The 12602-nt window shown below is 44.9% G+C and overlaps 1 protein-coding gene across 3 annotated transcripts in view; it reads left to right on the forward strand.

Annotated features, from left to right (window-relative positions):
- Nucleotides 1-12602, forward strand: part of LOC143823229 (vascular endothelial growth factor receptor kdr-like) — a 157571-nt gene that overhangs the window by 73056 nt on the left and 71913 nt on the right. For all 3 annotated transcript variants that reach the window (XM_077309336.1, XM_077309337.1, XM_077309338.1), the window contains exons 9-10: nucleotides 359-534; nucleotides 7856-8015. In XM_077309336.1, coding sequence (XP_077165451.1) covers nucleotides 359-534; nucleotides 7856-8015 — 336 coding nt within the window. The remainder of the gene's footprint in view (nucleotides 1-358; nucleotides 535-7855; nucleotides 8016-12602) is intronic.

Below are 12602 nucleotides of genomic sequence, written 5' to 3' on the forward strand. Positions count from 1 at the left end.
AAAATCTGATTCTGATTTTGGCCTCCCTTTGTGCCCTGCTGGCTCCCTCATCGCCTGCTCCCACGTGTGGATTCTCTCCCGGAATGAGCCTGGGCCACCCATTGGGCAGGGAGGGTCACCAAGCCATGGAGGTGCCATTGCCACAACAGGAGTATAGGAAGGTCCTATTCATGGAGGTCCTTTCCACTGTGGGCAGGTGGTGATACGTTTGCCATAGCGATGTGAGTCCCCTTAGCATAAGTGAACTCTGGTCCAGCTTGAAGTCTAATCTGAATGTAAATGGTTGTCCTGCAGCTGGGTTTCCCTGCGTTGCGTATCTCAACCCTCCCTGATGCTCTTCCTCTGCTGTTCGAAACAGGTATAAAGATAACAACCCAATTGCTGAGAACAGCTCCTGCTATGAACTGGATCCTCTGAAGTACAGACTGGTCATTAGGGACCTGAGAGCAAAGCATGCTGGGAACTACACCATATCCCTCAGCAACACTAAACACGGCCTCTACGAAAGCCTCACCAGTCACCTGGTTGTATGGGGTAAGCCTTTGCTAGAGCTGCCTAACTCTGCGGCTTGTTTCTCCGTCCCCCTTTCCAAGCCCGCCAGGGACAGGGTGCCGTGTAGGTCCGACTCTCGGTTGACCCGAGGCACAGAAATATGATGGGTGGCGGACAGAAAGGATAGGCATCGCTAGTCCTGGCAGAAGGCCTCAGTCACCGTTTGCATGGGACAGAAGAAGAAAAATCGGCAGCATCTCTTTTCTGGTGGCTGAAATTGACGGTTGATGGTTGCCACAGGGGTACAAGAGACCCAGCAAACACTGGCTGGGAAATATGAAGGTGTGGAATTCATGCTTAATTGATGGAAAAAGTGATGCAAAACTCCAGGTCTGTGAAGAAACATCCCCTTCTGATCTGAAGGTGGTTTCCCAATATTTCCTGTTGGTAAGGCCTCTTAGTACTTGATCAGTGATAGTCTCCACTCCCCACATGCTTAGAGGAGGAGGAGGAGGAGGAGGAGGAGGAGGAGGAGGAGGGCTCTTCAAGGGAAAGGAATGGCCAGCCACCTCTGCTTCTCCCTTGTCTTGAGAGTCCCTTGCTCGCCCCCTCACTGGCAGTCTTCAAGCAAAGGTTGGATATACACTTTTCTTGGATGCTTTAGGATGCTTAGGGCTGATCCTGCGTTGAGCAGGGGGTTGGACTAGATGGCCTGTATGGCCCCTTCCAACTCTATGATTCTATGATTCTATGATTCTATGACATAAATCAGCTGCAGCTTATTTTAATTATCTGGAGAATATTTGACATCAGAACTTTCAGAGAAGGATTTATGAGAACAATTTTTTTTTTATGGTCTGAGTTATTCCTTTTCTTTTCTATATGTCTTCAATTTGTCACATGGATCGCCTGACTGGGTGGTATATGGCATACAGCATGGACACTTTTGTGTGGGCACAAATCCCCCTGTGTGAGAGACAGAATGGGTGTTCATTGAAAGAATGGACTGTCCAAATAAAAACCTGTGGCGTGAAATTCACGGGCAGCTAACAAAAGGTCCAGCACGCTGATTCCCATCCATTCAATTCGCCTCTGCTAATGGTTGTGCAAGCTTTTCATCTTTGTAGTGTGTATAATTTCATGCACAAATGCTCTCTGGTGTTCCATTGTCATACATCAGCTCAGCAGAAGGAATTAATCAGGAATAATTATTGCAATTATTGTAAATATGTCATTCATCGCAAGCATCCCATCTCCGAGAATGCTGATAATTCATAAAGAGAGGAATTATTATTCTGTGGGGAAGGCAGAAGAGAAGTAAACAGCAGGTGTTGCATTTTTGGTAGCAGAAGAATACTCCCCTCAAAAGGACAGTCTGCCAAGAAATCTCCGTCGCTGTTTTCTGCCAGTAATCTGACCTCGAAAAATTGAGGGAAATTATCTTGCTGTGAAGAAGAATGACCCTAAAGCCACCTTTGTCTTACAGCTCCGGTAAATGTCATGCTGATCACATGATCATCCCTGATCCTAGGGCTAAATAAAAGGTGGCACGATATGACGAGGGGCGTGGCCAGCCGTGTCTGCTGCTGTCCCGTTGGCAGTGGGGGGGGCCTCTGCTGGCGCTTCATCCACCCTTTAATCAAACCCCTGTGTTTACATTTCCCCCCACCCGAAATTCTTCCTGGTTGCTGCGTTAACGTGATGAATTAAAAGGATAAGTTACTTTTGCCAACTATCGTCAGGAAGTCATAGATCAGAAAGGAAAATAAAAAACCCCAAGCAAAAGCAGCTGGAGAAACTTGACAGTGGAGATGTGTCTGTTCTCTTCCAAGAATGTGATTTCAGGATCTCTTGTCCAGGGCTTATCAGGCAGCCTTATCAGACAGACCCAGAACCGGAAACATTAGGATGGGGCAGGAGGGCTGAACTTTTAGGATTATGAGATTGAAGGTGGAGTCTGAGGGGGGCGGGGGTAAGGGGGAAACCTCAGCAGGGTATAATGTCATAGTCCACCATCCAAAGTAGCCTTTTATTCAGGGAAATTGTTCTCTGCTGTTTGGAGATAAGTTGTAACTCCAAGGCAGCTCCAAGTTGGGAATCATATGCAAGAGGTGACCAGGGTCCTCAGAGCCCAATCATCCGAAACCCAGAGACTGATTGGGTAGAGCCTGATGGTGCCATGACTGGCAGACACTGGTATTATGGGATGCCATGTGGTTCTGTCACACTAAATGTTGTTGTTGTTGTTATGTGCGAAGTCGTGTCCGACCCATCGCGACCCCATGGACAATGATCCTCCAGGCCTTCCTGTCCTCTACCATTCCCTGGAGTCCTTTTAAGTTTGCACCTACTGCTTCAGTGACTCCATCCATCCACCTCATTCTCTGTCGTCCCCTTCTTCTTTTGCCCTCGATCACTCCCAGCATTAGGCTCTTCTCCAGGGAGTCCTTCCTTCTCATGAGGTGGCCAAAGTATTTGAGTTTCATCTTCAGGATCTGGCCTTCTAAAGAGCAGTCAGGGCTGATCTCCTCTAGGACTGACCGGTTTGTTCGCCTTGCAGTCCAAGGGACTCGCAAGAGTCTTCTCCAGCACCAGAGTTCAAAAGCCTCAATTCTTTGACGCTCGGCCTTCCTTATGGTCCAACTTTCGCAGCCATACATTGCAACTGGGAATACCATAGCCTTGACTAAACGCACTTTTGTTGGTAGGGTGATGTCTCTGCTTTTTAGGATGCTGTCTAGATTTGCCATAGCTTTCCTCCCTAGGAGCAAGCGTCTTTTAATTTCTTTGCTGCAGTCCCCATCTGCAGTGATCTTGGAGCCGAGGAAAATAAAATCTGTCACTATCTCCATTTCTTCCCCATCTATTTGCCAGGAATTGAGAGGGCCGGCTGCCATGATCTTTGTTTTCTTGATGTTGAGTTTCAAGCCAACTTTTGCACTCTCCTCCTTCACCCGCATCAACAGGCTCTTTAGTTCCTCTTCACTTTCAGCCATTAGAGTGGTATCATCTGCATATCTGAGGTTGTTGATATTTCTCCCTGCAATCTTGATCCCAATTTGTGACTCCTCTAATCCCGCCTTTCTCATGATGTGCTCCGCATACAAGTTAAATAGGCAAGGCGACAGTATACAGCCTTGCCGAACTCCTTTCTCAATTTTGAACCAATCCGTGATTCCATGTTCAGTTCTCACTGTTGCTTCTTGACCTGCATATAAATTTCTCAAGAGACAAATAAGATGCTCTGGTATTCCCATCTCTTTAAGAACTTGCCACAATTTGTTGTGCTCCACACAATCAAAGGCTTTAGCATAGTCAATGAAGCAGAAGTAGATGTTCTTCTGGAACTCCCTAGCTTTTTCCATGATCCAGCGTATGTTGGCAATTTGATCTCTAGTTCCTCTACCTCTTCGAAATCCTGCCTGTACTTCTGGAAGTTCTCGGTCCACATATTGCTGGAGCCTAGCTTGTAGGATTTTGAGCATAACTTTGCTAGCATGAGAAATGAGTGCAATGGTGCGGTAGTTTGAACATTCTTTGGCATTGCCCTTCTTTGGGATTGGAATGTAAACTGACCTTTTCCAATCCTGTGGCCATTGCTGAGTTTTCCAAATTTGCTGGCATATTGAGTGTAGCACTTTTACTGCATCGTCCTTTAAGATTTTGAATAGTTCAACTGGAATGCTGTCACCACCACTAGCTTTATTGTTGCTCAGACTTCCTAAGGCCCATTTGACTTCACATTCCAGGATGTCTGGCTCCAGGTCAGTAACTACCCCACTGTGGTCATCAGGGATGTTAAGCTCGCTCTTGTATAGTTCTTCTGTATAATTTTGCCACCTTTGCTTAATCTCTTCTGCTTCTGTGAGGTCCCTACCATTTTGGTCCCTTATCATACCCATCTTTGCATGAAACGTTCTCTTCATATCTCCAATTTTCTTGAAAAGATCTCTGGTCCTCCCCATTCTATTGTTTTCTTCTATTTGTTTGCACTGTTCATTTAAGAAGGCATTCTTATCTCTTCTAGCTTTTCTCTGGAATTCTGCATTCAATTGGGTGTATCTTTCTCTTTCTCCCTTGCCTTTCACTTCCCTTCTCTCCTTAGCTATTTGTAAAGCTTCCTCAGACAGCCATTTTGATTTCTTGCATTTCTTTTTCTTTGGGATGGTTTTAGTTGCTACCTCTTGTACAATGTCGCGAACCTCCGTCCATAGTTCTTCAGGCACTCTGTCTATCAGATCTAATTCCTTAAATCTATTTGTCACCTCTACTGTATATTCGTCGGGGATATGATTTAGTTCGTACCTGAGTGGCCTAGTGCTTTTCCCTACTTTCTTCAATTTAAGCCTAAATTTTGCAACAAGAAGCTCATGATCTGAACCACAATCAGCTCCTGGTCTTGTTTTTATTGCCTGTATAGAACTTTTCCATCTTTGGCTGCAGAGTACATAGTCAATCTGATTTCTGTGTTGACCGTCTGGTGATGTCCATGTGTAGAGTCGTCTCTTGGGTTGTTGGAAAAGAGTGTTTGCTATGACCATTGTATTCTCTTGACAAAATTCTACCAGCCTGTGCCCTGCTTCATTTTGTACTCCAAGGCCAAACTTGCCTGTTATCCCAGTTATCTTTTGGCTTCCTACTTTAGCATTCCAATCCCCCATGATGATAAGCACATCATTTTTTGGCGTTGCTTCTATAAGGTGTTGTAGGGCTTCATAGAACTGATCAACTTCATCCTCTTCAGCAGCAGTGGTTGGGGCATAGACCTGGATCACTGTGATGTTGAATGGTTTGCCTTGGATTCGAACTGAGATCATTCTGTCATTTTGGGGATTGTATCCCAAGACTGCTTTTCCTACTCTCTTATTGATTATGAAGGCTACTCCATTTCTTCTGCGAGATTCTTGTCCACAGTAGTATACCTGATGGTCATCTGAATTAAATTCACCCATTCCTGTCCATTTTAGTTCACTGATTCCTAAAATGTCGATGTTCAGTCTTCTCATTTCTTGTTTAACCACGTCCAGCTTGCCTTGATTCATGGATCTGACGTTCCAGGTTCCTATGGAAGTCACACTAAATAGCAGTTGTAATAGCAGTACGGTTCACCTGACATCTGTATTTACCCCCGTGTCGCTTTAAAGGTAACCATTATATGGAGATCAACTGGCTGCTGCATGTAAAATGCATTTCGACATGGACTCCTGCCTCCCATCCCCCTTCGGCGTGTTCAGCAGGTGCCCCAAGCAGGCACGTCTAGACATCCTAGAAGCAGACCTGCCCACAGGGCTCGAGACCAGCATTCCAGCAAGGAGTGGTTTCCTTATTATCGTACTGGGAGTACTTTGTTGACTGTGGTCCTACATTCTTCCTTCAGGGACAATCACAGAGGACTGGGGAGGACTGGGGAGCTCAAGAATCAACAAATGTAGAGTCCAGTCAGGCACCTTTAAGACCAACAAAGTTTTATTTAAGGCATGAGCTTTAAGTGTGCGTACACAAGACATTGTATCTGAGGAAGGGTGCATGCAAACGAAAGCTCATCCCTTGCATAAAACTTTTTTGGCCTTAAAGGTGCCTGACTGGACTCTACATTTGTTCTGCTGCTTCAGACCAACAGGGCTCCCTGCTTGAATCTGAGTTAAAGACTCTGTTAGGAAAGTGGAAGGATAGGAGAGAAGGCAATTAATAAGCAGCCATGCCCCTGGGAATCGATCCTTGTCGTTACATTTGCTCTCTGTAAGTATAGCCAGAGGGGAGAGGTAACTCCAGGCACCATCTGGAGGCTGGCAATCCTAGATGTATTTGTTCCCATTGTGGGGCTGCATGTGAAGCCTACATTACTTGTAGGGCTTATGTGTGAAGCCCTCTATGAATATGTTTAACATGACCTGGATAGCCCAGGCTAGTCCAATCTAGACAGGCCTTACAAGCTAAGCAGGATCAACCCTGGTTAGCATTTGGAGGGGAGACCTCCAGGAACACCTGAGTTGTGACACAGAGGCAGGCAACAACAAATCACCTCTCAATGTCTCCTGCCCCGAAAACCTCACCAGAGGTCTCCATAGTACAGTTGAGACTTGGCTACATGTTCCAGCACCGCCATGAACGTCCCTTTGGTCTTCTGGAATCATTTGGGCCACCCATGTGGGTACCCAATCCTTAGGATTTAATTTGGCAGGAGCAACCAGACCTTCTTGCAGCCTTTGCCTACAGTATTTCTGAGTCCCCCAGGGGTGGCCGACCACAACAAAGAGAAGTTCCTCTGTGTGTATTTGCACATCCCAGGCCGTCCAAGAGGCTGGTGGGGTGCTCTGTTTTTGTTTTCGTGGATCCACGTCTCGTCTAGAGCCAAGAGGCAAATGTCTTGAAGAGTTTGAACACAGGAGGTGGGGAGAGCAAAGGGGGATGTTAGCAAACAGCTGGGGACTCCACATCCTGCCTGGCCAAGAATGGAAGACGTGGGAGAAAACAGTTATTCCAGGCTTAAGTATAAACAAGTGGGGAGGAGGTGCCGTGCAACTTTAAAACCACTTACGGTCAAGGAGGGGTAGTTTTTTTATTTTGAGCCGAGAACAAATAAACGGGATTTATCAGGTCTTTTCGGAGTCCTTGTCCAGCAGTGGCGCTTCCGCTAAAGCCAGCTGGAGATGGGGTTGAGCCCGTCTGCCAAATGGAGCAGACACAGTGACAGCCTTGTCATTCGTCCTAGAGTGGCAGCCAGTCCCCATCAGGGCCCCTCAAATGTTTCTTCTGCCTCTGAGCTCTTGGTTTGGGGCTCCTGAAATATAAGTCTCAAGGGGCAGTGAATTAAACAACCCTGAAAGTTTATCAAGGCAAAGCAAAGATATGTAATATTTTCTGAGCTCAGTTTTGCCCAAGGCAAGATCAGAAAGATGGCTGGAAGGAGTTATTTAGTAAAATTACATAGTAAAAATGTGACGTGAGTCTGCCCAAATAGAAAATAACCTGCATTGGATCTGGATTTGCCAATATGGCGGTGTCAGCAGGAAATCCCTCCACACTGGGCTTTCATTTCCTGCTGCTGCTTGGAGCTACGGTGCCAGTTTCAATTTGGGAAATTCCTGGAGATTTGAGGGTACAGTCTGGGAAGAGTGCAATTGAGGAGAATGGAAAGATGTCAGTGGGATATAGTACTACAGAGTTCACCCTCCAAATTGCAGGAGATCAGCAGGCCTCACCTGGAGTTTTGGCAACATGTGGTGACAAGACTAACATTTAAAAATGGCTAGTGGATGTACAACTGAGGAAGAATTCTTTGTTAAATACTGAGGTGTTGGTTCAGCTGCTTTCTGGGAGAAGTGATGGTCTGATGAATTCCTTGCGGTCTTTTTCTTTCCAGAGAGACCCAAAATTTACGAAAAGGAGACGGATTTGGACAAGAACAAGGACCAAGACCTCTTCACAAAGGGAGGAGAATACAGCCTCAAGTGCACAGCCAGCGGGAAACCTCTTCCCAGCATTCACTGGGCGTGGGAGGCATGCAGCCCTCAAGACAACCTGTAAGTGGAATTTGGATCTGGACTCATAGCAGCCTGTCCTGTTTGCAACAGTCATATTAGAGCTTGCACAGGCCTCCAATGTGAATGCTGCGGAATGGGTTTGTGGTAATATGCTAAGGTCTGAAATGGGAAATGAAGCTTGCCTGAAGTTAACAAGTTAAAATGTGACCTATAGAGGAATTTCCTAAAACCTGAATTTTGGAAATACATGAAGACTGTGTAAAAAGAGCCCTGCTGGGTTGCAAGGACAGCTCCTATAAAGGCAGCGGTGTTTCTAGAAGTTATGTCAATACATGGCCCATGATACAGGGACCATCTTAGTATTTGGGCAAAGAGTCTATGGTAGAAGCCATTTTTACTATAGAGTTTTTGCTCAAATATCAGAGTGTCCTGCATTACTGGCCACCAGCTGGAAATGGAAGGGTATTGCCTATTGGTAGGTTTGTGGTAAAGTCTTAATATCCTGAAAGATAGCAGAGTGCCTTAGTAACACAAGTTAGCACAGCGTGGGCAGAGGGCATGTGGTCACAAACTACAAACAAAGACAGACTCGTTCACCAACGTGGTACTTAGCTAATATGAGAACTATTTATTAGAGAACTTAATTCTACATACTTCAAAGTAAAGATAAGGTTCCTATTCTAGTCTAAATAGCTGGATGGAGAGAGATGCTTGAGGCATCTCCCTTCCATCATGTTGCAGGCTTGAGAGATGGAGGAGAAAAGAGAGAGAGAGAGAGAGAGAGAGAGAGAGAGAGAGAGACTGAGGAAACAGGAAAATACCCTCTAGGGACAGGTCAGTGAGATCAAAGGTGGGTGGTCAGTGTCCCTGTCTATCTCACTAGCTCTATGGTGAAGAGTCCATGTTTACAGCCTCACAAGTCAGGAGGCATTGCACAGAGAGCTGTTTCCAACAGAAGTGCGATGCTGACAAATTCACTAGCTCCAGCGGGGGGATGGCGACCCTACCAGCACCTGACATTTTCTACAGTACTCTGAACTTGGCGGTTTAACTTAGCTTTTATGGCTATTGGTAGGTTTTTATCCTCTATTAATTTATCTAAACTTCTTTAAACTGTGTAGGCGCACTGTTTGAGGATGCAGAGAAAGAGACATAGTGAGAACCCCTACATGTTTTCTCTGTAGAAGATTTGCAGGATTTTCACCTGTGTGCATTTTTGTAGTGTGGGAATTTGATGCAGCCATTTAATAAAACACTGCATAATGTGTTGCTAAGTGTGGGCATGATGGGCCATTTATGAGTTGTGGTCTTGGGCACAGCCTTCTGCTTTGGCTCCTGAGTTCTCCCTGGTTTGCTCCCTGGCTCTCAGAGTTGGGGCTTCGGCAGATCTGCAGCCCTGTCACTGAGCTGCCAGTCAGGGGACCGGTGGCTGAAGAAGCCAATCACATCCCAATCCCCATTCGAACATTTGACTCCGAGGGGTTAAGCCTTTCTTCAAGAATGAAGAGCTCCCAGCAAACATGGGCACCCCACTGAGAAGCTTTGCAACATTCCAGTTCAAGCAGCTGCTCAGAAGCAAATAAACATCCCCCATGCAGGGTGTTTTATCTTTGGATCTTCAAGGCTGGACATGAACAGAAACCAATCCAGCTTCATCGAGTTTTACTGTGCAAGCTGAGAAGTTAAGAAAAATGGACAAAGAGCCAACACAGTGGAAATCGGGGGGGGGGGGGAGGATTTGGCACACTGATTGGCTCACAGTGATATAAAGGTGGCAAAGCTCACGTTTTTATTGAGATCAAAGTTACCAAAGGGGCCAAACTCAGAAATATTGCTGGTGTCTTAAGTTGCTACTGTCCTCCAATCTGTTTCTTCTCTCCATTTGATATCAGTTTTTAAAACCTTTGACAATAGGGACTAGCAGCTTGTGCCACATCATTTTTAAAGCTTGTTTGGGCAAGCAACAGGCAAAAATTCCAGAGAATGAACATCAGATTCTAGAGGACCAGTGCCAAAAAGATGTCCCAGCAGTTTTTGATAAGGGAGAGGCTAGAGAAAATCTACAACTGGTAGAAGGCATTGCTAGGAGGGTATTCAAAGATCACTGAAGGTTAATGGATCATTGCTGGTTCCGTCCCTTGTTGGCTAGCAAATAGTAGGGTAAGGATCACAACTTGTAAGTAAGTAAGTAAAATGTTACTGCACTAGGCCATTGGCCATTGCAAATTTAAAAGCACATAAGAATTTACTCATTCAAAACAAATGCCACATCTGAATTTTAAACTATCCCGAAAGCAAAGTAAAAATTGATATTAACTGTTCAGACTGCAAGTTGGCTGTTTGGAGGAGCCGTATGATTTGTCAAGCACTCAGCTCAAATCTTTCTTGCAGCCAATGAAAAAGTAGCAGCTCTTTGTGATACATTAGGGTCTGGGTCAGAGAGCAAATATATTAGTTTAGCATTTGCTGGACATAACACCCTTGGAGTTATTTTGTGTAGAATTTCCCCCTAAGATCTGTGTAAAGTGGACAATCCAATAAGAAATGCAGATGATCTTCAGTCCGGTTGAGGCTGGGCTAAGGTCCCCGAGTTGCCATCTGCGGATCCCCTAGAATTAGAGCTAGTGAGATCAGGACCCTCGCTCCTAATGAAAAGCGATCCTGGCTGCAGCTGGACAGCGGAGGGGAGTTGGGGAGTTAACTTCGATGAAGAGCCACCTTTTAATGTATTGGGGATTTTAGGGGTTGGGTTGTTTTATTCTTTTATTGTAAACCGCTGCAAGTCTTTGAGACCGGTGGAATATAAATTAAAATATAAACAAACAAACAAACAAACTGATGGATCCCCACATATTCCCCAATTTTTGGTCTTAGTATGAACCTGGGATGCAAGAGGATCATTAAACCAGGATTTCCCACGCAGGAGTTGTGTGTGTATCATGTCATATCATAAATCCTTTAATGGAGGTTTACCCCCTCTGGCCGGGACACAACTTAAGATCGCAGCCCAAGCCAGAAATTTGGGGTGCCTCCTTAACACTTGAGGCTCAGGTAAAGAAGGTAGCCAGCCAGGCATTTTTCTATCTGCACCAAGCTCGGCTACTAGCGCCCTACCTGTCAACTGGCCACAGTGATCCATGCAACGGTCACCTCCAGAATAGATTTCTGTAACTGTAACTTCTGTATGGAGTTTTTATTGGGGGTTTTATTACTGTAACTCATCTCGAGCCTCCAAGGAGAGGTGAATAACAAATTTAATAATAATAACAATAACAACAACAGCAACAACAATGAAACAGCCATCAAGTAAAATAAAAATATATATTACTAGTTAATAAAACTTAATAGGTTAATTTGGAAATAAAAATAATATTAAGAAGAATAAATCATTCCATGACCTTTTCTTGGTGTAGCCTTATGGCATCTTGCAAGAAATTCACCACGTTGTCGATAGCATCAGGAGTGCAGTTATTCAAAAGGAATGAAATCTTAGGAGTGTCAGAAAGCCCTTCCTTGTTTACTAAAAGAGGATTTAAATATGTAATATGAATATTTATATTAAAAGGACAATAGAAAAAGACATCCAATTAAGCTTTGAGACACTTTGCTCCATGTAGACAGGGCTGTCTGAACATGGTATTTAAAGGGATTCCCAATTTTAAAGGGGAAAATTATTATTATTATTATTATTATTATTATTATTATTATTATTATTATTATTATTATTATTATTATTATATTTATATTTATATACCGCCCTCCCCGAGGGCTCAGGGCGGTTTACAGAAAACAGGGAGGATGCAATTAACACATGGCGTGTATAATTGTGTGTGTAAAGAGCCAACTCTCCACTGCCAACTGACCCCACCCAGGGGCTTTCAAAGCATGTGAGAAACAGAGGTGCTCAGCCATCGTCCACCTCTGCAGAGTCCTCCTTGGCCGCCTTCCTTCCCTCAACCGCCTTCCCTCCCACACCGGAATTAAGCAAGTTAAATATGAGGTGCTTGTGAAGGATCCTTTGGGCAAGCAGACAGTTCTTTTTGTTCCTGTTGAAGAGTTAGCAGAGCAACCCGTGGGGAGATGCCTGAATGGAGCACATTTCCCTTAGTGAACACCACTGGGGCAGTTTGAGAGCCAAGCCTAACAACTCTGCTTGCTCTTCCGCCCTTCTCCACAGTGAGAATGCTGGAGGCAGGTTTTCCACCCTAAGAAATAAAGGACAGATGTGGGAATATAAAGCGCTGAATGTGCAGGCTTTTTGATGTTTTTCAGGGGGGGGGAGGAGTCGGTGTTGTTTGAAAAACATCAGTGGGAAATGTTTGAAGTTCAGATTGCTGCTTAATTTGTTGTCCAAGGTCATGCCTGGTGATAGTTCATGGGCTGAGCAGCCAGGAGCACCTTTGAGATCAAAGTCTCCACAAGATTTTTGGAGGACCCATTTTGCACTGGACCTGCATATATTCCACGTGCACACTGCCTTGAAATTCTGTAAAATAAGACCTGAGGTCTCTAGAAGATTTTCCTATGAGAAATCTCTGGACAGGTCTCCATATAGCTCTGATCTGCTTTCCTTGCTCTCAACAGCAATTAAGTTGTGGGTCCTCAGTTTTTTCAGTGCTCGCTTCC

This window comes from Paroedura picta, chromosome 13 (genome assembly GCF_049243985.1).
Source record: "Paroedura picta isolate Pp20150507F chromosome 13, Ppicta_v3.0, whole genome shotgun sequence".
NCBI lineage: Eukaryota > Metazoa > Chordata > Lepidosauria > Squamata > Gekkonidae > Paroedura > Paroedura picta.